This window comes from Phyllostomus discolor, chromosome 8 (assembly GCF_004126475.2).
Source record: "Phyllostomus discolor isolate MPI-MPIP mPhyDis1 chromosome 8, mPhyDis1.pri.v3, whole genome shotgun sequence".
NCBI classification, from domain to species: Eukaryota; Metazoa; Chordata; class Mammalia; order Chiroptera; family Phyllostomidae; genus Phyllostomus; species Phyllostomus discolor.
Genome location: NC_040910.2, coordinates 18,708,028 through 18,735,266, shown reverse-complemented (window position 1 = coordinate 18,735,266; position 27,239 = coordinate 18,708,028). Strand labels below are relative to the sequence as shown.

General features: G+C 41.6%; 1 protein-coding gene across 1 annotated transcript in view; it reads right to left on the bottom strand.

Annotated features, from left to right (window-relative positions):
* The window catches only part of FAM160A1 (family with sequence similarity 160 member A1), a 197,449-nt gene that overhangs the window by 79,668 nt on the left and 90,542 nt on the right, over window positions 1–27,239 (bottom strand). Inside the window, exon 3 of the mRNA XM_028522065.2 lies at window positions 3,493–3,724. Coding sequence (XP_028377866.1) covers window positions 3,493–3,597 — 105 coding nt within the window. The 5' untranslated portion in view covers window positions 3,598–3,724. The remainder of the gene's footprint in view (window positions 1–3,492; window positions 3,725–27,239) is intronic.

Genomic DNA, 27,239 nt, shown 5'->3' with positions numbered 1-27,239 from the left:
GGAGTCAGGGTGGCCATGAACTCTAAGCCATTTTGTATTTCCGCAGACTGAGTAAGAGATGAGAGGTGAGAGAGGCCAGGACATAAAGAACCCTGTGTGCCATCTGGCCTGTAGCTGGGATACCACTGGAATGTCCAACTAACGGAATGGTCCAGACAGATCTGGGTTTTAGATTCACTGCTCTGTCAACTTACAATGCAAGATGGCATCTCAGGTGAGAGGTCGTACAGGTTAGAGGCCACTTCCTACAGCCTGGGTGCTCCAGGGTCACACTCCAGAATGTGGCTATTCCTGAATGTCCTCTGTGGAACAGATCTGGGGATGTCATGAGGTCCTTAAATCCAGGGAACAGTTTAGAAACTCAAGTGCATCGCTGGGCCATTCAAGGACTCTTCCCTGGAGACCCCCCTGAATCACAGCCTGCCTTGGGTGATGGTTGGTTATATAACTAGTTGTCTCTGGCACAATGCAAGTTGTAGGTGGACAAGCAGATACTCCCCGCCCCCATCAAAGTGTGCTTTGCAATGCAAGGTCTGGAAAAGAAGCTACTAGTAAACAGTAGAACAGACCCTGTCAAATATATGCTAATTATGCTGAATTTGTACTGCAGTGTACTAACAAACAGAAGCACTCTGGATGCAAAGTGTTGCATTTGCCAGCTGATGGATCACTCCTATAAACAACATGTTGTCACCAGCTCTGTCTCTGCCACATTCCTACCAGCCTCACTGGTTTTCCTGGGCTGCCTGAGGGGAACCCAGGGGCTGCAGCCACACCAGTCAGACGACTTTTTGTCAGATGAGCTCATCTCCCAGTCCTCTGCAGCTGCTCTTCATCCACCCCAACCTGAACAACTCAGAAAACTGCTAATGTGCAAAACTTCCAAGACAATAAATAAATAGCATCTACTCCTGTCCCTGAAGGTCTCATTCCTTGCCTCACACTTAGCCCCACATCTCTTCCTTGCTCCAACTTCCTCGCTTTTTTTAGCATCCAAAAATGCCAAACCTGAGCATTTGTTTCTAATACCCTTCTCTAGAATGTCCTTTACGTGTCTGTCATCAATGCCTTCTCTGCCCTCAGTCATGCCAGCAAAATCTAACTGCCTCCATTCCCCAGGTCATTTCCATCCATAACAGTCCTTTCCCTGGACTTAACTCCTGAGATCGTTATTCATTTTATCACCAGGTATCCCACGTTGGCATCCAAATTAACTCCTCCGTTCTTTAAAGGCCCGGAGCAAGGCTTAGACATTCCTGTGGCCCATCTGTGATGCCCGCAGAAACATATCTGAGGTTGTGGACTCAGTAAATCTGAATGATAACCACGTTGATATCCACATGGATTTCTTCAACCAGTATTTTTATTCGTAAAGGTAACAGAACGGCCCTCCAGAGCCTTTGGAAGTATACAGAAACGGAGGACATTTTCCAGGTTGGTTAAAAAAGGAAAAGCCAAGGCTAAAGAGGTAAGAACCTTGACCAAAGTTAAATAAATGGCTGAAACAACAAGACCAAAAGTGGCCCCACTTTACATCAAGTGTCTACTCACTGAACACCATTCTCTCTGGCAATGTTCTCCTTACCCTCAACTCAGTATTTTCCTGCCCCCACACAGAGGGTGCTGTGCTTCAGACAACCCAAAGTGTCTGCCAATGCTGAAGTCATTCATGTTGGATACAGAAATGGGTAATATGATTCTGGAGGCAATATTTACCCTTTCACCACCGATGTGAACGAGTTTTACACCGTCCTGAATTAAGACACCCCAACAGCACTCCAATAGCTTGCCCAGCACACAGTATCTGAAAGGGCAAATGATTCATCTACATGAAATCAAGAGGCTGGTGATAAATCATGTCTTTGAAAAGGGGTACAGAATACTAAACGAACCACATCAGAGATACCCCAGCAGGAATGCTTACAATCAAAGGTATTCTACACGAACAAATAAACCAGATGGAGCCCAGAGCAAAGAACACACATTAGAACAATAGACTTCTTCAGCCCAACGGAATGACTGTGGCTGAAACTGCCCTCAGTATAAAACACCTGACTGTGCACACTTACAAGTTAAAGAAAATGAGGAAAATAATTAAATTAATAAAGTAAACGCACACTAATACACAGATATATTGTGTGCATTATAAACATGAAAATTTAAAAACAAAGATAGAAACGGGCCCTCTAAAATACTCTTTCACACGTAACAGTCTGCTGGACACATTCCTAAGGCGTTACCACCCTACCTCGGAGCTAGCACACTAAAGTCCTTATGAAACTACAAAGCCAAAGGTAATTAATGACTCCACTACCTGGAAAACTCCTGAATTATTTTCTCCCCTTTGCTGAAGCAGATGTGCTCTTGATATCTAGAGAAAACCCATTAAGATTCTAATGGTAAAAAGTCAGAGAATGGGAAATGCATAAAAATTTTTGGAAGCTGTACACTGGTCACTGACAAGAGGCTGCACAGTGTAAATGGCCCAGAAGCAGAACTGATTTTGTTTTTGATCTAAACTGTGTCTCGTGTAATTGCTGTGATTTACAGGCTCAGTGCTTTGACCCATGTGCTGTTTCCGGCCACAGGAAGGAACTGGGTAGTCATTAAAAAACTGTCACATAAATAGCCACTTACCAGCTCACCTGGGAGTGTAACGTTGGACAAGTACTAAAGAATGCTAATTTTACTTATTTTACTACTCATGAACTCCCTCAGTAAAGGGTGAGCTGGTAAATTTTCTGAACACTCAACTCTTAATTATCCATACAAGCAGATCAGAGAAGAGTCACAAAGTCAAAATGAATAATCAAAAAAACTTTTATATAACCAGTTTTGTAATGAATTCAGATACCACCTGGCACCTGCTTTCCTTGAATTACGCCGGCCCACCAGCCCAAAGAAAAATGGCAGACTACAGAAGCCAAGGGACCGAGATCTAAGTACTTGCTTGAAAACTCACTAGTTCTATAATCTCAAGCAAGTTATTTAACCTCCCATTCCCTCATCTGTAAAATGAGGATGCTAATACTAACTCCCTTGTGGGTTTATGGAAAGATTAAATGCTGTTTGGCATTTGAAGTAATCAGCACGGCACTTGGTAAACAGCCAACAACTGTTTAAAGCACACAGTTAGTATTGTTAGAGTGTGAAAGTTGCAGATAACACTCAGCAGGGAGGGGAAGCATGAGGGTGCGCACGTGGCCAAGTATATTGAAAGTGATGTCAAATTCACTGCAAGGCCAACTGCTCTTCTTCTAAAAACGTCTAAGGAACATACACGTTCCCCAATTGCTTTTGTGACAATCGTGGTTTTGAACCAGGTAGCTTTTCTAGGAAAGCAAGAAGAGAATTGTTTTTCTTCCTGTCTGAAGGGGTTTTCCTCCCTCTGTTTTCTGGAAGCCCGGTTACCTGCCACAGAGGTGGGAAACCCTGGTTCAGGAGGTGACGGAGGCCTCTAGACCAGCAGTGAAGGCGGAACTCATACGTTACCTGGGCCCAGTGGTTCTTAAACACAATCATGCATGTTTCCGGGTCAACTCCTTGCAGGCTCACGGCCTGCTGGGGTTTGCTTTCAGTCGCGACCGATGACATCATAAAACTTCATAAATCAACGCTGCTAAGTCATATTTAATTTTCACAAAAATTTTGTAAGCAGTCACTAACTTTCAAGTATCACATTAGAAATGTAACATCTTCGCATTTCATTGTCACCTTCCGAGACCTGTAATGAAAACAAAAAACGCATCTCATTACGGTCACATACTGAATAGGAGGCTGACTACTATACTTACATCAAGGCACAGATATTTTCAAAGTCCAATGTGGAATAAAATATATGCACAATAAACATTTCTACTCAATCTACAGGTTTCCCTATTTTCTCTGACCTTGCTACTAAAAAATATAAACAAATGATGCTACCAAAGCTACATGCATAAATTAAGCAATTAAGGTTTATTCTCTCTACTATCACAAACCACAACCTCCTAGACTATAATTCTAAATCACTCAAATCTAGTTTCTATAATCAAGCAAGAAACAATGATGCCAATATCTGTGGAGTTTAAAAATATCCAGAAACAGGAAAACCATTAGTTAATGGTGACAGGAATACAAGACTTGGTGAAACTTGGGGTAGTTATAAAACAACACTCAGACTCCTGGATCCAATATTATTGAGTTTCTTTTTTATTCAAAGACTGTCACAATGGAACTGAAAGCATTCTCAGTCATTGTGTGGCTACAAACTGAGAAAAGGTTTCTAGATTTTCTGAAAATAATAGAATTCCAAGTAACCCTCGCAAATCAGAGACAGAAATGATCCATCAGAAACAAAATAATGCACACTCACAAATGAAAAATGAACTGTGTGGATAAAACATGAAGAAAGCCAGACTACAAAAGATTCCCGGCAGGGAGAAAACGATTCTGAGGTCACGCAGGGAAAGGTGGACACGATCCAGCCACGCGGTGCTCACTCTGACAAGAGAACTAGCAGACCGCTGTTATCTCACCATTAACGCATGGGGCACCATTCAAAACACAATTCTACTAGGGTACAGACTGGAGAGAGATCAGAGCAAAGCAATTACACAGGAATTATCAAAGCCCTGGAAAACAAAATCCATGATAAAATTCCAGCTTTGTGGCATCAAAAGAAAAACAAAAACAACTACTTTCAACGGATGGATATGAAGGGTGTTACAGGGAGAACACTGGTCAATAGCTAAACAGTGAAGTGTAAGAAAGAAAGCTCGAGGTGATGACTCAGGTTCTACGTAAGGGGCAAGTTCTCTGCGGGGAGTGGAACGGCACACTGGAAAATAGTTCAGGAACATTCCGAACAGGTGCTTCTGCTGGGGGCGAGAGGCCAGCCATTTACCATGAGAGGATCTTTAAAAATAGTTAGGACACACAGACAGAAAACTTGCAAGAATTCATAATTCTAAAGAAAGAAACACCTGTAAGGAGACTGAATGCGGACTACGGTGTATAACAAGCGGAAGGCCTGTCAGGAGGAGGACGGCGCACATGACGCACCCCAGGGACACAGCCGTGTGTATCTTCTGTAGCTGCATTTTATTATTTAAATTGGTGGGTTCCCCAGTGTATAATTCTAATAATACAAAGTTGTTGTTTTCAACTGCCTTGTTGTCCTAAAAATAATATTTCTGTGACACATGTCCAGGTCCAGATGATGTACTGATACGAACAAGGAAAATGAGAATATTTTGGTTTAGTCCTGGCTGGTGTGGCTTAGTTGGTTGGGCACCATCCTGCAAGCCAAAAGATGGTGGGTTCGATCCCTGGTCTGGGCACATACAGAAGGCAGCCAATCGATGTTTCTCTCCCTCTCATTCTTCCTCCCTTCCCCCGTCTCTAAAGAAAGAAATAAATCTTTGTTTAAAAAGAATGTTTTGGTTTACCCTAGAGGTTGAAAAAGTAGAACACTCCTAGAGATTCCTTCAAGCTCCAAGATTCTCAGATTGTTCTTTAAAGCTTTGCAGGGAACATGCAGCATGCCAACCACCTCTACATCAAAGCAGACACCCGCGCTCTAAGATCCTCTAAGTTAGTTCTCAAAGGGACTTTATACGCAGCCTTTCAGGCAGTGAGGCTGCATTACAGACAAGATAAATTTCTTAGCTTAACTCATAAATGTACTAGTTGATTTTGATGGAAACAGAATGTAAGTCTCTCAATTCCCAGTCCAGTGTGCTTTCTAGAAAACTGTATTCTCCTTTCTCCCGGCTAGAATCCCCGACCCTATTCCCGTAAGGTCTCTGAACCTTCTCTGGGAAAAGTGCATCGCACTTGGCCGATACTTATCTGATCAGACATTCGAGGCAGATGCCTGAAGAATCTAGACGCGTCATGCGAGTCCAGAAAGCACAACCTGGAGAAAATCTGGTGGAGGAAGCGGGCGTGTCAGGCAGGGCAAGCTGGCCACATCGGAGAACAAAACACGAAGCCAGAAGATCCTAGAAATGCAAATACTACCTAACACACCCAGACACCAAAGAGCTGAATAGTCCCACTGTTTCTCTTATTCCCAAATTAGGGTATTAAAGCACAGGCAATGTCCCCAGGGCAACAGAATCCTGAAAGGAAGAGACAGCACCATGTTGATGAGAGAGTCGAAGGATGCATTTCCTCAAGTACCAGGACTTTCATTATATTTCTGCCTTTGCCTGTGAGTAGGCTTTACTTTTTCCTTTTCTGGTTCTTTTCAATTCCAAGCTTTTTCCTTAACTCTCAGATCACAGCTAGAAGTCCCAAGTGAAGAACAGAGGAGGACAAAACTAAGCAAAAAGCTGCGGGTCGGTGAAAGACGCAGCAGTCACCAGGATGTGGGCTGTGGCGGGTGTCCGGTGTTACTAGACACGCCCCCCTGCTGCCCCAGTCCCTCTTCAGCCTCAGGCATCTGAAGCTGGGCATGTTGGCCGCTCTGGGCACATATTCAGCCTGCCCTTCCGGTAAGTACACACATGCACTTCAACTCCAATTTCATGCCTAAGAGGGAGCTCTATAAACCATCCAGGCCCTAACAAGTACATTTTTTCTGTCTTCAAACAAACAAACCACCAACACCAAAAAATACCCAAAGGGCTGCTTTTCCAACAGTGGTTGCATGTGGTTTTGCGGTGTGGTTGTTGAGTCTTCTGGCCTGGGAGTGGGGGTGGGAGAGGGCAGTTATCAAAACAGACGTGTAATAGCCTACTGTATCAGCACAAATTCTGTACTGAAAAAACAGAACTGCCTGCGCTACTTACAAAGAGAACCGACCATATTATTTACAAAGATATTATTGGTAGTTAATTTATACATGACAATATTATACATAAAACCATTTTCCATCAATTAGGAAAGAAGAAGTCTATTGGTGGAGACAGAGATAACGGATGTAAAAACCATATGTATTTTTATTTGCCCTATTTGGCAAGTCTGTGATATCATTCATTTCACTATGAAAAAAGCATAAGCATATGCTCCATGTCACAGAACTATAAGATACACCAGATGGTCACAAAAGCTGAGCTTCCTGTCATCTAGATCACACCCCTTCCCAATGTAAAAATTCCTTCAGCCTCACTCCCAAAGAAACAGATGATCTAATTTTAGCCTCTTTCACACACTACAATACTTAGAATAGCTGTAAGTGTGTCAAAATTACATTTTTTCCTGAATGACTGTATTTTAATGTACTATCTCTCTCTCACTATCGGACTGAACTTACAATGTAAACATTTTGGCATTTAATTCTATATTATCTCACACCGTCCTTCAATTATTTTATCTGTATCTGTATCCATCCTTCAATTACATATCTTACAGGATAAGATACATTGTTCCTGAAGGGACAGAAGTGGATGGCCACCTTAAGGGGAGACAGAGCAAAGAGAACACTTTTGTTGAGGAAATTTGCAGGCCTAATGGGAAGGAGCCAGTAACATGAGAATTTGAAGATTTTTTTTAAAAAAAGGATCCGATGGTGTTCCAAGGGAAGTAAGGTGAAGTGAGGCACACAGGTGGAGCGGGCCGAGAGAACCGGGAAGCGAGGCCGAGACTTTTCACAGGGAGTTAGCAAACGAGATGTCTTGAACTTGATGTGAAAATATGGTAGGTTCCCTTTCCACCTTTCCTTCTTCTTCCCACCCGATATTTCTCGGTTGGTCTGTGGAAATGGTTACAGAGTTTAGGTGGATTTAAAGTGGGGGACAAAGCAGAAAGGCTAAGAGCTTTTAGCCTGGCTTTCCAACTATGGAAGTCAGAAAACTTCAAGTTCCCTCTTGGAGAGTTGAGCTTTGAACTGGAAAAAAAAAGCTCCAAGACTCTGGTTCCTTAAGTTACTAATGGGGCTCTTGGTTTGGGACCTCACTTAGGTGAGTAGTTGGGATTAAATGATTATGTCTTAGGTCTCTCCCAGCTCAAGTCTTTATTTTCTGTACTGTATTACAACTGCAATACTAATGGGGAAGGGGTGATTAGATAATCATGAAAGAAGGACGCTGACCGCTGTAGAAAAATCTTTGTAAGAATTCTAGTTGTAAATGGAATTCTATCTGACTGCTTTTTTTCTGTTGAAGCATATTTTACTTAAGGAACCCAAAGCACAGGGATCAAACATCTGAAACATACAAACAAACAAACAAACAAACCAAATTCATGGTTGACCAATTTGCTTCTTGAACAACTGCCAGTATGAAATCTCATTGTTACAGAATGCACTCTGAAATGCCCTGAATTGGCTGGTACTAAACACATAAAAAGTCTATTACTGTAAAAGTGCTTATCATGAAAAATTGCATCTAAGGGTGAAGACTCTTGAAATATTGGGAATTCCTGAAAGAGGGGGACCTTGTGCCCTCAATTATAACTAATAGCAGTGAGGGGAATTCATTTTGGGTCAAACTACCTCAGACAACCTCGACTCAGAGCCTAATAAGATCCTATTAGACCTCAATCCTCCTTGTGCTCAAATCCTCTGGCCCAGTTTCCTTTTCTCTCTCGCTGCCGTATCACATGGCAACGCTGGGCCCTGGAGAAGAAAGCAGGCACCTGACTCTCCTGGACCTCGTCCCGGTCCTCCCTCAGTGGCCTGAGAGTTTGACTCTGGCTCCTTCATTGTTCACTGTCCATCATTCCAGCGCAGCAGAGTCTGGTTTTGTTCCACCAAGTGGTGGGTCACCAGGTCGTTCACAGAAAAATTCTCAAGAAGTTCGAGTGCACAGAGAAAAGTCTCTTAATACGTATATCCCAAACGGTTGCAGGCTTTGATAAATGCATACTTCAAAATAGTGACAAGATTGAGGAAAACTGTTAATGCCCTGAAATAATTCCACCACATTTCACATCTTAATTTCACTCGAACGGGCTGCCAACTAGGTCAGACCCAAGTGCTGTGCAACTGACTGATAAACAGAACAAGTGGAAGAGAAAAATTAAAATTAATATTCAAATTCATACCTCAAATTTGTTTGGGGACTTAATTTTTAATGCTATTTAAGAAATTAAGCCCCTGCTGGCCAGGCTTTGGAATGTAAAAATTATAGCTTTTCAAAGTTATAGGAGCATTGAGACATCAGCCAATTAGTGCCCAAACGGAAAAGTTTCTTGTACACATGGAGAGATTCGTTGAAATGTGAACACTGGGTCATTCTTGGGGAAAGTCTGCCCCCAACAATCCAATCAATCAATATATTCTTAGTAGCATGACCCACATGGCTTGGTCATTTTCTCTGGAAAAGTAGGCACCCTTGGGAAGCCATGCTGTTTAGTCTGATGCCTGTCTTATACCTGCACCAATCAGAATTAGTCTACTACCAGCAGTCTCCCAAATGCCTCCACGAGAAAATTTTCAGATCTGTAGCCTGCAGTGTAGTCGAAATGATGTGATCACCTTTTGAAATGACCATACAAAAAGTCTCCTTTTTGGAAATGTCCTCCATCTGCACATGGTATCAGACGTATGAAGTGCAATAGTAAAGTACCAATAAAACTCTACATATATCCCTGAGTCTCATAAATTGTGGGCATATTTTTCTCAAGAGAGGTGGCTATAGTTTTTAGCCAGTTCTAAAAAGGCCCATAATTTCCCCCTTCAAAAAAAGCTTAAATGCCACTTCATGGATCATTCATGGTAAAACCGTGAAGAGTTCCCAAACAGAGGCAAGTACCCAGTTCAAATTCTAAAGGTATTACCGAGGAGATCGTTGTGGGACTTCTGTGACTTTGCTGATAACAAAAAGTTCTGTCTCAGCAGCTTGGGGGTGGTTCCAGCCTGTGAGTAATCATGCTCTTGAATAATAATCAGTCCAGGCCTCCGTGCCTTACAAATTTCATGGCTGGCTAAGCACTTCCACTCCTACCCAAGGTGACTTGTCAGAGGTAAAAAATGATTAGCATTTATTATAATTTAGTAACAGACTTAGAAGTCAACAAACTCCTGGTCTCCTGGGACATGATCCTATGCCGATTAGCATGTAACACCTCTCTCTTGCCCCCAGTCTCTGAAACAGGCCACAAAGATGTAGGTGCCTACTGTGTGCTATATGAACACGACAGAAGGGGAGTGAACCATGGGTGCTCGAGCACACTGATAAAGGCACCCTGCCTTCAGGTGTGGGAACCTCAGACTAGGGAGTTCTAGCTTCACATCTATTTTCTATAAACAAAAATAATATAAGACTTCCTTACATGTAAAGTAGACATTATAATCCTTCTTACGAGCTATCCTCGTATGACTTAAAAGACTACATTTTGCCATCCTTGACTAGGTAACAGATTCTAGAAGTACGTAATAAAAACCTACTGGTTAAAGTAATTTACCATGCACATATATATTATTGTTGTGATCAGTTCATCATCAAGATAAGACGCCGTGTGGATAAAAACAAAAAGCAAGATTTTCTAAAAGCACGGAAAATTTCCAGGGAGGGGAGAGAATTCCAACTTGAAATCTCTCCCTCTTGAGCAGCAATACTCGGGCCTCAGTGGTGCGTAATCACGGTCCAGACTTCCACACACCAAGGGGTGAGTTGCAGAAGTAAAAATGGGTGCATCTCATGTGCCCTGGGTGAGGGCATAAAGCGGTATTCTCCCCACAGAACTAAATTTGATCATCAAAACCACTGCTGGGCATTTACCCGACAAATACACTTCACGGTACAAAACGGCACATGGAGTAGCAGTAAGAGTTGACACTAACTGAGCATTTCTCTGTGCCAGGTCCCAGGCTAAATAAATACACTGCACCACTAACTCTTTAAATCTGTAAGGTATAGTGTCCTCTGCCACAGGTGAGGAAACTGAGGCACAGAGAGGTAGGGAGCCGGTCTCATTAAGGTCTCACTGATATCCTGGGGTTGGACCCAGACTCAGTCTCTTAACCACCAGCACCTCTTCAAGTAGAGGGAGGCCCTTGGTAGAGCTGTTTGGATAGAGAACAACTGGAACACCTAAATACCCATCAGCGACGGCCCGGTTACATAAACGAGGGCATTCCTATATAAAGGAATACTGCACCACAGTTTTTATGAAAACAAGGACACAGGTCTGAAATGTGCAGATATGGAGAGGCTGCCAGGATACGTGCAGAACAGCAAGGACAGTGTGCCGCCACTGCGTAGGAGCAGAAAGGAATGTGCTGCTGTACATGTTTGCGATGCGCGGACGAACTCCGTGAAGATACTCAAGCAAGAGCGCCGAGGTGGCTGCCTCCGCAGCGGGGCGCTGGGCGGCCGGCGCAGGGGAGGCAGGGAGACCCGCTCTCACCGTGCACCCTCTTTCACTTTTTGAGTTTGGTGCTACGTGTATGTACTACTTAGCAAAAACACTTTTTAATTTAACAAAGTAAAAGGAAAAAATCCTAAACAAATGGAAAGTACTGAAGTCCAGAGTTAAGTGTAGCAATTGCAGTGTACCTGAAGTCTCTCCTTTGTCTTAATACGAAGGAAGGGCCTGCACAGTGGTTATAGTCTGATGGGTATGAGGACGGACAGAGGAGTATCTTAATATGCTGTCTGAACCAATGACAGTGATCACAAAATAAAAGCATTTAATAGAAAACACAAAGGAAAAGCATCTCCATCTCTAGTTACACGAGTTTAACTTCCAATGGAACAAATGTGAATGAAAATGACATTAGGAAAGTGTAAAGAATTCAGGAGAACGGCAGTGTTATTTTTAAGGGTCATGTCTTGAATGCTTATTTTAATGTTGTGAAATTATACTTACTGGATTAAATCTATGCAGTTTACCTTCAGTTTATGAGGTTCATAGCTCTAGGGATTTGGAAAGTTAATTTTCTACCAAAATATTTTTCAGTCTATTCAGGTCTTCTGCCCACTTTTAAATCAGATTGTTGGGTGTCTTTTTTTACGCTGAATTGCATGAGTTTTTTATACATTTTGTATATTAACCCCTTATCAGGTACATTATCTGCAAATATCTTCTCCCATTCAGTTGTTGCCCTTTCATTTGGCCGATGGTTTCCTTCACTGTGCAAAAGCTCTCTAGTTTGATTCAATCCCACGTCCTTATTTTTGCTTCTGTGGCCTGGGAGACAAATCCAAAAAGATATTTCTAAGACCAACGTCAGAGAGTTTCCTGACTATGTTTTCCTCTGGGGGATTCGTGGTTTTTGGTCTTATATTTGGTGCTTAATTCCTTTTGAGTTTATTTTAGTATATGGTGTAAGAAAGTAGCCTAGTTTCATCTTTTTGTATGTATCTGGTCCAACTTCCCCAGCACCATTTACTAAAGAGACTATCTTTTCCCCATGTATATTCTTGCCTCCTTTGCTGTAGATTAATTGACCATATAGGCCTGGGTTTATTTCTGGGCTCTCTATTCAGTTGCACTGATCTATGTGTCTGCCTTTTTGTGCCGGCACCATGCTGGTTTGATTGCTGTAGCTTCGTCTAGATCAGCCGTTCTCCAGACGTGATTGAGGAACCCTGGGGTTCCCCCAAGACCCTCTCCAGGGCACCTCAGTGATCTCAATAATTTTTCAGGAATGCTCCAGAAAATACAGTCAGTCAAAGTAAATATAGCTCACTATGAAGATTTCTTCCGGCATTGCAATTTACTGTAGTTAGACTTGAGTGGTTTCACTGCTACTCACTACAATTTTTTTTAATTATTTGGTTTTCTTCAATCGGATTCTTTTCTACTTGTACAAAGCCTCTTCTTTCTAGGTAACATTTGCCCTGGAAGTCAAAGATCATCTGCACCAGTAGATAAGTTTCTGAAACTTTGTTTTTTAAAATATTGCTCTCATTAACAGCAGATCTCACTGCTCCAGATCCCTCCTTTTGCTACAAATGTGATTCTGTGGAATTCCGAAACAGGGCTTGATGAGACACAGGTCGCCTCGGAACGGGGCAGTGTGTACCTCAGTGGGAGATGCATGCATTCTGTCCCCCACCCCCATGTGCATGCACACCCCGAAGCCCAGCTCTGCACCCAGCTATAAATACTAATCATTGGTTGTTGCCTTTTCAGACACTCCACAATAGAAAAACCAAACGTGATTTGCAATTAACAATGGGTAATGAAGGCTCTAATTCCTGCTTGTAGGTCCAGAAGTTAGGCTTACTGTGATGCCTTTCCAAGAAATAAAACTAAAAGCTGAAATGACTTATATTAAGCAGTTCCTCTGCCACAGCAAGGCTGGCTTATGGACTGGATGGCTGCCAGCGCCTAAGCAGGCCTGCTGAGAGGCTGTCCTCATGGGGAGGAAGGCATTAATTTATCCATCAGCCTCCACAGGCAACTGGGTAGATCACGTCTCTCCCATATCCTGCTTCAGTTCATCTCCACTTGCCTCCACAGTGACTGGCACAGAGTTGGAATGGTTTCAGGCTATCTAGACTCCTTTAATTAAAAATTTCCCCCTCCCAAATTAACATGTGTGTATCAATGTCTCTTGCACAGAGGGGAAAGAAAGAGAAAGCAAAAGGAAAAAAGGGGGGTGGGGGGAAATCAAAGACAGTGTTTAAAATTAAGTTTTGTTTCAGTTAACTTTTGAATTTGGCACTATTTCTCCCTAGAGGTGGTGCTTCAGGTAGAAAACGATGAACAAGAAAAGTAGACAAGGGTTCCAATGTTCCCCTCAGAAATATCCTTTACGCCTTGGCTGGTGTGGCTCAGTGCTGGCCTGAGAACCAAAGGGTAGCTGGTTCAATTCCCAGTCAAGGCACATGCCTGGGTTTCAGACCAGGTCCCCAATAGGGGGTGTGCAAGAGGCAACCACATGTTGATGTTTCTCTCCCTCTCTCCTTCCCTTCCCCTCTTTCTAAAAATAAGTAAATAAAAAATCTTTTTAAAAATCCTGTACTTTAGAGCTAATAACTTCTAAAATCAAAGGAGTTCCATGGAAGGAAAAGTGGAATTTGGCTATTTCCATTTTTTGGCAAGAATAATTTTATATATTGACATATGTATATATATAATACTTCACTTCTATATTCTGTGCCCTGAGGAATTGCCAAAAATTGATGATACGACTCAGTATCATGGGAATGGAAATGCAACTTACCTGGAGACTAAAGTCTAATGTAAGTGCTTAAGACAGGCATGCAAATACTCAAAATTACTACTGACCACCCCTTAGCAAGGCACTTGTTGGAAATCAGCATGCTTTTTCTCATTACATTGGAGATGTAGTTGAGTATCCAACAGAGCAGTAGGCATTTGGGGGTCATGTGCACAAAAAATACTGTTTACCCTCAGAACGACCCTCAGAAAACACAAGGATGGCTTTGAGCACAGTGAGATGCTCACACTACGAGAGGCAGGTAGAAACCTGGGCCGAGCAAGGGAAGAACAGGGGTATACTGACAGTTCCCCGAGAGTAAACCCAAAGGCATCTGAACTTTTAAAAAGTGCTGTACTCTCTTTCTCTTTCTGTTTTCTTTTTTTTGGGCGGGGGGCGAGGGGGGGTGTCAAGGACATAAACCATGAATGAAGTCACTGCACAGCCCTGGAGCTTCCTTCAGAATAACCGCCCTACAGGAGCGGCACGAACGGCGACTCATTCATTGTACAGCGAGTCTGCACTAGGTTTCAGGGAAATTATATTTCGTGCTTTCATGGAAAAGAAATCGAATACACGTAAACCATCCAGGAGACAACAGATTTTCCATTACATAAACACGCCTCTGTTTCTAAAATATCTCAAATTTACCCATGCAAATATAGCATACAAACATTGCTAATTAGAAATTCTGCAACAAACATCATACTCTAGAGAAGGATTTCTCAAAAGTGAAAAAAGGGATGATGACAGAATGGGAACCAAGCAAATGTAAGTATCTGGGCTTCAGATAGACCTGATCGCGGTATTATTAGTATCCACCTAATATACCAGAAGGGAAAATAGTGGCCATAACTCTGTCTCTGCCCCACACAGTGTTCATTTCTAGATTCTTTCTGCAAGACATCCAGAGAGAATTTTGAGTTTTAAATCTGACCATATTAGTGCTGAGGGCTTCCAAAAGTATGATTATTATAATTAAAGTACATTTTAAGATACAAGCATTTAACTTAACAACAGAGAATCTTTGACTTGTTTGTACATTGTTTGTTGAAAAAATAAAATGATTTTCTCCAGAAAGTTGCCACAACCTTTTCTTTCAGTACATTCTGAAAATTTAAGCCTTCGAGCAAGAGAAAGGTAAAGGACTGCTATAAAGCTAGAATTAAATATTTTATATGATTATATCCCAATAGCATCTCCTTTAGTCTGACATAATCAGTATTCTATATTTGCTGCCTGCACAAAACTGTAATTACTCATTGATTTGATCAAAATTACTAGTTGACTAGAGCAATTCAGCCTGCCAGCCAGCCTTCAGGGTAATGAGTCAAATCAACGGTGTATCAAGATGACTAATATGTTTCTGAATCAAGGATTAGACTATCTACAGCGTCGTGGCAACGCCTAGATTCAGTTCCAAAACCTCAGTTCATCTTGTTTAACTCTGTAGACTATTTTCCTCATAATTGAATTTACTCTGTACACAGTTGAGGGTTTTTCCTCCCCTTCAAGGGACAAAGGGAAATGACAATAAAAGCCAAAGAACAACATTTGATGAACTCAGATACTCTTGTTTAAAAAAAATAGGAGGAAGAGGAGGAGAGTCGTTTCCTTATTGTGTGCAGGGAGTACAGGCGAGAAGAAAGAAACAAAAATGGGTCCTTCCCCATCAAACCACTTCTCAGTGCTTCCAATCCCATTAAAGGCCACCGTTCTGTTGATTTGATGCCAAATGCCTCTAAATGTTCTTACCCAAGAAAAGTGTGTTTTTTGAAAGAACAAGAAAAGCAACGCATTTAAAGGCTGGAGGAAATTTTCTTCCATTTACTTGGGTCACTGAAACATCCATCATACAGAGACACAAACACCTTTCAGAATAAAAGATCAGAGGAGCTACACCAGGAGCAGATCAAAGAGCCAGTGTGCCTCTGGGGGAGTCGAACGGGTAACGAAGCACATCCCCCAGTGCTTTCTCCCCTGGACCTAGCTTACACGACTCGGGGGAGGACCACAAAGCAGAACATTCTAGCCCCCCAAAAATCTGATTAAAAAAACAATAATTCTAGTTTGGTGCTCTCTCTGGAGAAAGAAATTTTTTCAAAGTCATTAAACAAAATAACCATAAAAGCTTTTTAAAGCAAAAATGCTCAGATTGCCTAAACACTAACCACAACCCAGCCAATGAAATCAGCACAGGCTCAGCATAACAGGACACCCCGTATGCATGACGGCACATTTGGCAAATGATTACGGAAGTGTCAAAAGGACCTGGACGCATTCGACAGATGCCCTCACATCTCATTCCACCTACCTGGGCTAAGAAAAAGTACTTTGTCCATCCTTGTCATGTGTCCAGTTCAAAGAACAAGTTTTCATTAAAAGGTGAGGGGGCTAGAATTCAGAGCTGAAATGTAACATGCCAGTATAATTTAGCAAAAATTTTCAGCATCCCAAAGCCTCTGGTTGCCGGAATGAGGAACATGCTGAATACCTATCAAGTGCCTGCCTTAAACCTGCCCTATTAATCTCTTTCATCTCTAAACCTCTTAGTCTCATTTTATCTCCCTATGGCGACATCATTCCTGCTTCATGTTGTGGTTATTTCAGAACCAGACTCCAGTCTGCTTGATGGTAGGGGGTCATGTTCGTTGTGGGTAATTTACGAAGCACTTACCCACTGCCCAGAGTGTACAGTATGGAGCATGTGAGCAAGACCCAGTCCCAGGCCTCAAGGAATAAGCAATTGAGTGAGGGGAGATGGGAGAGAAGAGGTTTGCCTGGGTAAGCAATAGTAAGAGCCACCAATGGGAAGGGCTCCCGTCCTTTGGGTACTTTCTCTGCACCAGGCACCACATCAAACTGTCTATTTAATTCTCACAACTATTTTGTGAAGTGGGGATTCTCATACCCATTTTACAGATGAAGAAACTGAAGCTCAGAGAAAAAGGAATGGTCACATGGGCAACAAGAAGCGGTGTCAGGAGGACCAGGAGAACTGGGAGGACCGCATGGGTGAGAGGAGGACGCAATTTGCAGTCCGAATCAAGAGGGAACTAGGAACGGCTTTGCCAAGGAGCGGCTCCTTCATCAGTACCACGTTTGCATAGGACTGTATCTGACGCGACACAGGGAAGCAATCCACTTAAGCAAATGAGAAACGTGTTAATAAAAATATGACCCAATTCACTTCATTCTAGTACCTCATGAAATATGACCATCTGTTTATTGCTTTATGATAAGTTCAACAGACCAGGGTCGTGAAATTTGTACCTGTTATGACTTCAACTTTTAGGGAAATTAAGAGTTCAAAGATAGTCAATCAATATAACAGTGTAAAGAGCTGTAAGAAGCACCAGGCAACTAGTCATTGTTACCACCACGATGTGTCACTCAAACTGTCTAGACAATTGGGGTTTCGGTCACTGGAGATGCTGGTACCTTTTCCCATCCACACAAGTCCAGCTGTGCCATGAATCCAACTGGTTAGTGATTCCAATTCACACTGGAAATGTGAACAAAACTGATGACCCACCAGTTAAAAAAAAAGCACTAAACATTAGCCATTTAATATGTACCAATTCCTCACTATAGTTCTAGGAGAGAAGATATGCTAACATCAATTAGAAAATGATTTACACCCAAAATGCTGATTCAAAACATGTGTGGTTTCCCTGTACATATAGAATACACTGACCAGTAATGCAAGGAGCAGCTCACAAATTCAGCTGTTTAGCTACTGTGATTTTTGTACACAGTTTCAATTAGCAAATTAAGATGTAACTATGCTCTTTAAATTATTTTTATTACATTTTATTTTATTTTATTTTATTTTTATTTATTTTTAGAGAGGGAAGGGAGGGAGAAAGAGAGAGAGAAAGAGAAACATCAATGTGTGGTTGCTGGGGGCCATGGCCTGCAACCCAGGCATGTGCCCTGACTGGGAATCGAACCTGCGACACTTTGGTTCTCGGCCCGTGTATTACATTTTATTTTTATTACATTTATTGAGGTGATACTGGTTAAGAAAATTATATAGGTTACAGGTATACAGTTGGACTGTGTGCTCACCACCCAAAGTCAAGTCTCCTTCTGTCACCATCTACCCCCTATATCCACTTCTACCCCCCTCCACCCCCCCCCATCCTCTGGCTATCACCATGCTGTTGTCTGTGTTTATGAGTTTGGGGTTTTTTTGCTTAATCCCTTCATGTTTTCCACCCAGCCCCTCAACTCTCCTCCCCTTTGACAGATGTTGGTCTGTTCTCTATATCTAGGAGTCTGTTTCTATTTTGTTTATTAGTTAATTTTGTTCATTAGCTTCCATGTATAAGTGAAATCATATGGTACTTGTCTCTCTTTGACTGGCTTATTTTACCTTCTATCCATGCTATAGCAAAAAAAAAATAAGAATTCTTTCTTTTTTACAGCCAAGTAATATTGCACTGTGTAAATGTATCACAGCTGTTTAATCTACTCATCTACTGATGGGCACTTGGGCTGCTTCCAAATCTTGGGTATTGTAAATGGTGCTATCAAAAACATAGGGGTGCATATATTCTTTCAAATGAGTATTTTGGGTTTCTTCCGATGTGTTCCCAGAAGTAGCTGGGTCATAAGGCAGTTCCATTTTTAATTTTTAATTTTTTGAGGTAACTCCATACTGCTTTCCACAGTGGCTGCCCCAATCTGCATTCCTACATACAGTGCATGGGGGTTCACTTTTCTCCACATCCTCACCAACACTGTTGTTTGATTTATTGAAGCCAGCCATTCTGACAGGTGTGAAGTGATATCTCATTGTCGTTTTAATTTGCATTTCTCTGGTAACTAGTGATGCTGAGCATCTTTTCATACATCTCTTGGCTATCTGTATCTCCTCTTTGGAGAAGGGTCCATTTTTTCTTAATTGGATCATTTGTATTTCGGGTGTTGAGTTTTTAAACTTCTTTATACATTTTGGATATTGACCCCTTATTGGATCATTGGTGAATATGCTCTCCCATTCAGTGGGTTGTCTTTTCACTTTGTTGATGGTTTTCTTTGCAGTACAAAAATGTTTTAGTTTGATGTAGCCCCATTTATTAATTTTTTCTTTTATTTCTCTTCCTGAGACTATATATCAGAAAAAAATACTGCTATGAAAAATGTCCAAGATTTTACTGATTATATTTTCTTGATGGATTTTTATCTTTTTGAGTCTAACATTTAAGTCTTTAATCCATTTTGAATTTATTTTTGTGTATGATGAAAGAAGGTGGTCTAGTTTCATTTTTTTGCACATTATGTGTCCAATATTCCAACACAATTTATTGAATAGACTCTCTTATCCCCACTGTGTGTTTTTTCTTCCTTTGTCAAATATTAATTGACTATAAAGGTGTGGGTTTATTTCTGGTTTCTCTATTTTGTTCTATTGATTTATATTCCACTACCTTGCAACTATGATGCTGTTTTGATTACTATGGCCTTGTATTATAGTTTGATATCAGGTAGCGTGATTCCCCCAATTTTGTTCTGATTTCTGGATATTTATTTTGTATCCTGCTACTTCACTGAATTCACTGATCATTTCTAGCAGTTCTTTGGTGGGATCTTTAGGGTGGTCTCAACACACATCCTGTCATCTGCAAATAATGACAGTTTTACTTCCTCCTTTCTAATTTAGATACCTTTTTTTTCTTTTTCCTGTCTGATTACTGTGGCTATGACTGCCAGTCGTACGCTGAATAAGAGTGGTGAGAGTGAGCATTCCATCTCTGTCTTGTTCCCAATCTTAAGGGAAACACTTGTAGTTTTTGCCCATTAAATATGATGTTGGCTGTGGATTTGTCATATATGGCCTTTATTACATTGAGGTAAGTTTCCTTTATTCCTACTTTGCTGGATTTTATCAAATAATTTTCCTGCATCTGTTGATACAATCATGTGGTTTTTATCCTTTATTTTGTTTATGTAGTGTATCACATTTATTAACTGTGAATATTGTACCAGCATTGCATCCCTGGAATAAATCCCACTTGATCACAGTGTATGATCTTTATAATGTGTTGCTAATATTTTAGCAATACATTTGCTAATGTATTGGGCCCAGTATGCTAATATTTTGTTGAAGATTTTAGCATCTATGTTCCCAAGAGATATTGGTCTATAATTTTCTTTCTTGAAGTGTCTTTATCTGGTTTTGGAATTAGGATAATTTTGGCCTCATAAAATGAGCTTTGGAGTTTTTCCTCCTCCTGAATTTTTTGGAATAGTTTGAGAAGGGTAGGTGTTTTAAATATTTTAAATAAAATTTCAGATCTTGCCCTGGCTGGTGTGGCTCAGTGGATTGAGTGCCAGCTGGAGAACGAAAGGGTAACTGGTTTGATTCCCAGTCCGGGCACATGCCTGGGCTGTAGGCCAGGTCCCCAGCGGGAGACATGTGAGAGGCAACCACACATTGATGTTTCTCTCACTCTCTTTCTTCCTCCCTTCCCCACCTCTAAAAATAAATAAATAAAATATTTTTTAAAATTCAGATCTTTAAGCCTTACATTACATCCACCTTATGGATCAGATTCTGCAATTTGGCTCCCGTTTTTTAATAAAGTTTCCATAGACCATGCTCATTTTCTCCACACAGCACGATCTCAGACTTTTCCTTGGATAATCAGAGTACAAAGCACATTCCTCTGTGGACAAGCTGGAGATCTACGACTTAGCCAGATTTGGAATTTAATACTGGGATAAATCACATCATGAATTAGGTAAATTGCGTATTTTAAAAAGAGGTCTATTTTATAGGGTTATATATCAAACTTTCTTCTCTCACGCACACACAACACATACACAGAAAAAACAGGAATTGTCAACAGATTATATCTTATACAACTACGCATGCAAATACTGTAAAACCATATTCATCAAAGATTTTAGGATGACCTTCTCTCCGCCTTCCCCTGCTCTTTAATGAATCTCAAAAATTAACAACACTGTACTGGATGCTGCAACATCCACCTGGTCCCTCCAGAATGAAGAGATTTATTCTCCCAGCTACTACAATTGCTGCCGGCTGACAGCCCTCTCTGGAAATTGCCCTCTGCCGAAGACAGCCACTTCAGCCAAGACTAAGCCCTCCCTTTGAAGGCAGCCCAGATCCGTGTCTGGACTACGGGAGGGTGTAACCTCCCCTCCCCATGCCCGCACTCAGGACAGCTCCAGAGCCCTCTGGAAGGTCAGCCCAGGCCTTTGTTGAGACTTCATGGCAGCTGACCGTCTCTCTGGCCAGTCCTGCTTCCTTCTCCCCCCACAGGTGTCCATTCACAGAGCGCCTCACACACTCCTGCACACACACCTCCACCTCTCAGGGCGTGTGTCCCAGGACAGCCTTCAACAAGCACCACCGCTACCAGTCAGCCACAAGAAGCTACTTATCTAAGATTATTAAAGACTCTTAGAAAGGAAGAAAATCGTATCTTGTTTAAAAATAAAAAGTCTTTCAAATGTTACAAGCCTTCAAAACAGAGAAGTACATCACCTTTGCTAGGTAAACTAACAAAAACAATAGCAAGGCTACTTCAATAAGGTCAATCAACATTTTTCAATATTCAGTCTTTTATACCACGAAATGGTTCCCAAACCAATCTTAAGAATTAACACAAAAAGCGGCTTTTACTCTGTGTGATTTACACTGCCTTTAAAAAAAATGTATCCCTTATATTAGGTCCATTGGTGATTTAGCTAATTTAAAATAAATAAATACCAACAACCTGGTGAAAAGACAAATAAATTCACCCAGCTACTAACTTTTTCTTTTAAAAATAAACCCCTTTCAATGACTATTTGAGTTGTCTAATTAGAGAAGAAAGAGTAAGGAAGCAGGAGAGAAGGAAGGAGATCTAACCCCTCGTCTTTAACACATGTTCATTGTCCTTTAAAAAGAAAATGTTCTTAAGTTATGTGTGAAGGAGGACTTATGTCCTACACACTACATTTTGTTTTAAGGGAATGTGTGTCCAGGAAATTCACTCATCTATTAAATATCACTCTGTCATTTCCAAAGCAGTTGTCACTCTGCTTTAATACAAAGAACACTGGACTGGGGTCAGAATTCTTGGGTCCCAACCCTGGTGCTGGCTCTGACCACAGGGGTGACCTCAGGAAGATCATGACAACATCCTGAGGCACCCAGTGCTGAGATCCCACTAGATCAGCGATTAAGGCCATTGGCTGGTTAGTCAGGGAGACTCAGGTTCTTGGCCAACTCCCATCACTTCCTAGCCATGTGACCTTGGACAGGATGTTAAACTTCTTTAAGCCTAATGCTTTGTCAGCAAAAGAGACAAGATCACGGTGGTGCCTGCCCTCAGGGCTGCCAGGGAGATCAAAGGGGACACTGAAGTCACTGTTCAGTGCAGTGTCACTGCTCTCGTCACAAGCACTAACAGAAGTGAGCCATTACTATGAAAATCAGCCTGTGCCTGCCAGAGCCCAAGAGCATTGGGGAGAAGCAGTGCTTCGGGCATTTTAAAAATAAGGAAAATTAAAATTCTCTCACGTGTCCATTGCTTTTATCAGATTTATATTCTAGATTTTCACAGAAGATTTTGTTAGAGGGGAAAAACAGTGTCTAAGGAAGTTCAAAGAACTTGGGGTCTCGGCACTTTTAGCCTTAGCTATCTGTGAGTCCATGGCCTGCTCCAAAGGGCGACCTTTCCCTTAGAGCCATTTACACACTAAAATAGAGAAGTGAGTCCTGGCTGTTTCAGAGAGAACTTCTTTCTAATCATCTCCAGTACAGTAACGGCAGGTACTTCTGCCACTTGTCACACAATGTAGGAGGTAACTGAGGGCCTACACTCCTTTTTGATAACTTTTCAGGGGACAAGGCAGCCAAAATCAATGGCACCACCGCACAAAAGCATGTCACAATTTTCTCCTGGTTTCTGTGCAGAAATAATCCAGTTACTCTAATCAGATCTGCCAACCTAGAGAAAGAATCACCAGGCAGTTTTCAAACTAAAAGAACAAGAGGCCAGGCATGGAGTAACTGGAGCTACCGAAGCTGATGAAGTGGAAACCAGAAAGAATATTTCTGTGACTATAACTGGAGACTCTGAATTTCCCCCAGCTAATAGGGCCTGGCTGCCTGGAGAAACACGATTTAGGCTCTAAAATAACAGCAAATGGTGTTTGTTTTTGAGATGAGGACTCCGTAATAATACCTGAAGATGTTCACGGCCCTCTCTTTAACACAATGTATGTGTATCCTCACGTTCCTGTGGCATTTCCGGGCCTATTCTTCAGTGCAGGGATATTCCTCAATGCTGGGTGACTAAGATTTCTTCCCATTCTTGGGAAGGAATTTAGCTGTCAAGCCTCCACCACTAGGGAGTCTTCCCAGATGGACTTGACGTTCTGCCCCACGAGACGATAAACTCCAGGAAAGCAGAGCTACACATTTTTTGTTCACTGCTCTATCCCCAGTGCTTTACAAGTCACATAGGAGACCCATAAGAAGTATTTTTTGAGTAAGTGAATGAATGAATAAAATGAAATAAAGGGAAAGATGTTTGTTTTGTCAAAAATATAAGCCTAATTTTACTTATCGTTTCCATGATATTTAAACAACAGCAACTAAGAGCTTAACTGCCCAAGGTATGTGGCTGGACCAGTGTCTGCTCCCAAGTGACTCTGCCCCAGAGCCCGGGCTCTTAACCAGGCGCTACCCTGTAGGAAGAAGTGAACATGCTTACCCTGCGCAGGTGACTTACTTTCAAAGAGGACAGGATCTACCACTGACAGAGGGCATGGGACTTGATAATAAAAGCCAGGCCAGGGAGTTAAGGTCTAGTTCATTAGGCGACAGGGAGCTGGTAAAGAATTCTGACCCAAGTAGTCACAGGACCAAAAAAGAATGTAAAAAAACGGGTCTGGCAGATAAACGTGGTATATGTTGGAATGAGGCAAAAGGAGGCTGTGTGTGTGAGAGAGAGAGAGACAGAGAGAGACAGAGAGAAAGACTGATTACAAAGCAGGTGGCATGGTGACGAGGAACTGGCCAGGTGTTGGACAAAGGGATAGCAGAGCTGGGCAAGTTAGGAAAATGCTTTGAATACTGGGGAAAAAAACGTGGGGAGAAACAAGGCATGTTTCACAACTCATTGAGGGCTGGACAAGCAATGTTTCCTTTTATGCTGATTTCTATAAATTCTGTGAAGTGTTTACTGCAATTACTTACGTGTAAAGCATTTTTAAAAATCCTAACGCATAGTAGCACAAAACAAAGCATCACCCAGCACTGTGCTCTGTCTAAGCAAATACGTGGTGACTGAAAAGGTGTACTACTGTAAGTGACAAAAGTGGCTAGCAGGGAATCATAGACTGTAAACATCTGTGGTGTAAAGGAAGTGGCTATTTACAGAATCAAGATAAAGAGCACACTAATGGCTAATTCTGACAAAGAGCCCAGGTCTGATAGCATACCCCCGCACAAAGCCAAGCTGATTTACCCCTTGTTTTAAAGAGGCACCCTGAGCTTGCCAACAGAAATATGTGATTGATCTAATTAGCTTACTGCTCTGAGGAAAAGAGCGTGCCAAAATCATGTGTATTCACAGACTAGTCCTTCCAGGACAAAGCGGTGTTTGTTGCATAAAAGCCAAACCTTCACCTTAAACGTTCACATTTATTAAAAGGGACAAAACCCGGACTATGTAGCATGTAGGAGCTTAATGAATATTATTGGATGGTGATGACACAGACCTGAGTATCAAAAGAATGAGCTCTCGTGGTGGAAAAGAGGAAGAACATAAAAGGACTGCAAAAAATGCACGTGCCTGTTGGCTAAAGCCCGATGCCCAGCTCAGGCCAGGCAATTTCGCACATTAGGCCTGCATTAACATTCCCACTCTCGACTTAATGCTCTATTAACCTGACTGATAATGGCTGCCTTCACTTGGGGTTATGAACAAATCTAAGCCATGTCTGTTGAGACTGGCAAAGTCATTTATTCATTCAACAGACATTCTTGGGCACCATAATGCACAGGCAATGAGTGATTATCTAGTTATTTGCTGCAAAGGCAAGAGAGAGTCTAAAAACCAGTGCTTTAAAAAAAACCCCTTCGTGGGAAGAAATGAACAATCTAGAGAAAAGTGGAAACACTAGCTTCGTCTAATAGTCCGCAGGTCACAAAGGGCAGCTGACTCATTGGTTAAAATTAGGGGGGGCAAATATATATCCAAAAAGCAAATTTTCCCCTTCAAGGAGGCTATTAGTGAACTGTATCTCTCTCATGGACTTGAGCCAAAAGACAGTTTCTCCAAAATGTCTTGCCTATTCTACCTTCAGCATCACTCCTTAGAAGGATCCTTGGCCCAGAAGGCCATAGACACACCAGATCCTGGAGCCTTGAGCTGGCTGGACTTGACCTCAGCAGCCTGGCAGCCCGCTGACTTGAGGAGGCTGGACACACCCAGAGGACAGAATCAGAATGGAACAGAGAGTCAGCCAGATACGCAGACTGTTAATATTTTTTATTTTCTGCACTTCATATTTTTATCACTAAGATCTTATATAAAACAATTTATCAGTTTATGTCAAAAGTAAGGATAATTTATTAGACCCAATTTTACTGTCATACAGTATTCGGGATATCCTTGAACTTGAAAAATGAAATCACTTTGCATCACCTTATATTGAATAATGAGCATCATTTATATGAGAAAATTTTCACAGGCAGAAAAAACAAATGTTGATCTCACCAAATGTACAATTACTGATATTGAAGTAGCTGTAAAACTAGAGAGAACTATGGTATAAAGTAAGAGTCAAATTTTAAATTTCAGTAAGAAGTTTAAAGTATTTATTTATAAATACTTTGCTTTTTAGAGCGTTTTTTCCCCGAAAAAGAGAACCTATCCCTTCACCCCAGCTTGGCTGCCAACAGCCTTAGTCAACCACTCAATTCTGTCGACACACAGCAGAGCAGCTGCAAAAATCCTGCTGCAATTGAGATGATGGTCAGTAGATAATTAGAAAATGTCATTTAAGGCACAGAGTCCTAAAAAATGACCTAAATACCCATCTTTAAATACCATATTTTATCATGAACCATAAAAAACAAATTTATTTGTCAATATTGTCACCCAGCCCAAATCTATTTCTGCAAGAACAGGTATACTGATTGAAGTCCGAAGTTGTCCTTCTTGCATAAATCATACTCAAAATGTACAATATAAAACTTCCAGTTTGGCTACTTGAAGCTGACAAAAATCTCAGTATGAATCACCCTACGTGTGGAACCATTCCACATTGTAAACATCCCCCCAGCCTTTTAGAGTTGTCTCTTCCCCATCCAGTTTGACAGCAAGGTCTTAGAGCAACTTGCCTTTATTTAGTCTTTCCAAAGAACTCAATTTCATAGAAACAAACGACTGTATTTCACACATCTATTTCATCAGTTCACACATTACTTAATGGAATGATATAAATCACTGTAACAGTGCACACACCTCAGCAGTGGGAGAAGTCAGGACCTCAAGAGCCTGGAAATAGCCCGCCAGACGGCACACTCACCAAGGAGTGGGATGAGTCAGTGTGCTTCCCACAGAGAGCAGGAAGAACTGGCGATCCAGTGAATCATGTAGATTGGCTGCAAGAACTCCCGTGGTATTTTTGAAGAAAGCCAGTTGTGTTTCAAGAGCTAGCCTGTAGCTTAAAAGGGTATCTCCAGGCAAAGTTATGTCTTGTTCAGAGGAAATGTCATTTAAGTCTCTCAAGGAGAGAACTTCCGTGTGTCTCTGCGTCATTGCTGATGGGAGAAGTCCTGGAGAGTTATTCTTTTTGAATGTGCTGTTATCTCTACAGCACAGGTGGCAAACACAAGGCCCGTGGGCCGAATCCGGCCCTCCACCTTGTTTGATCCAGCCCGGCACCTTATTTCTACCCAGTGGCAGCGCCGAGCTCTCGCTTAACTGTTTAAGGAGTATTACATTTATACAGTCCTAAAGTTACATTCAATCCTTTGAAGGCAACCCCGAGGCTGATATTGTCCCCGCTGAAAACGAGTTTGACACCCCTGCTCTACAGCCTATGGTTATCCCTGGAGTTCAAATTCCAATATTTACACTGGATTGTAATCCTTAACAAACAAGCTGCTAAAAAAAAATACTGTCCTTGAGCAGCCCATTTATAAGAAAACTCACACAGATCT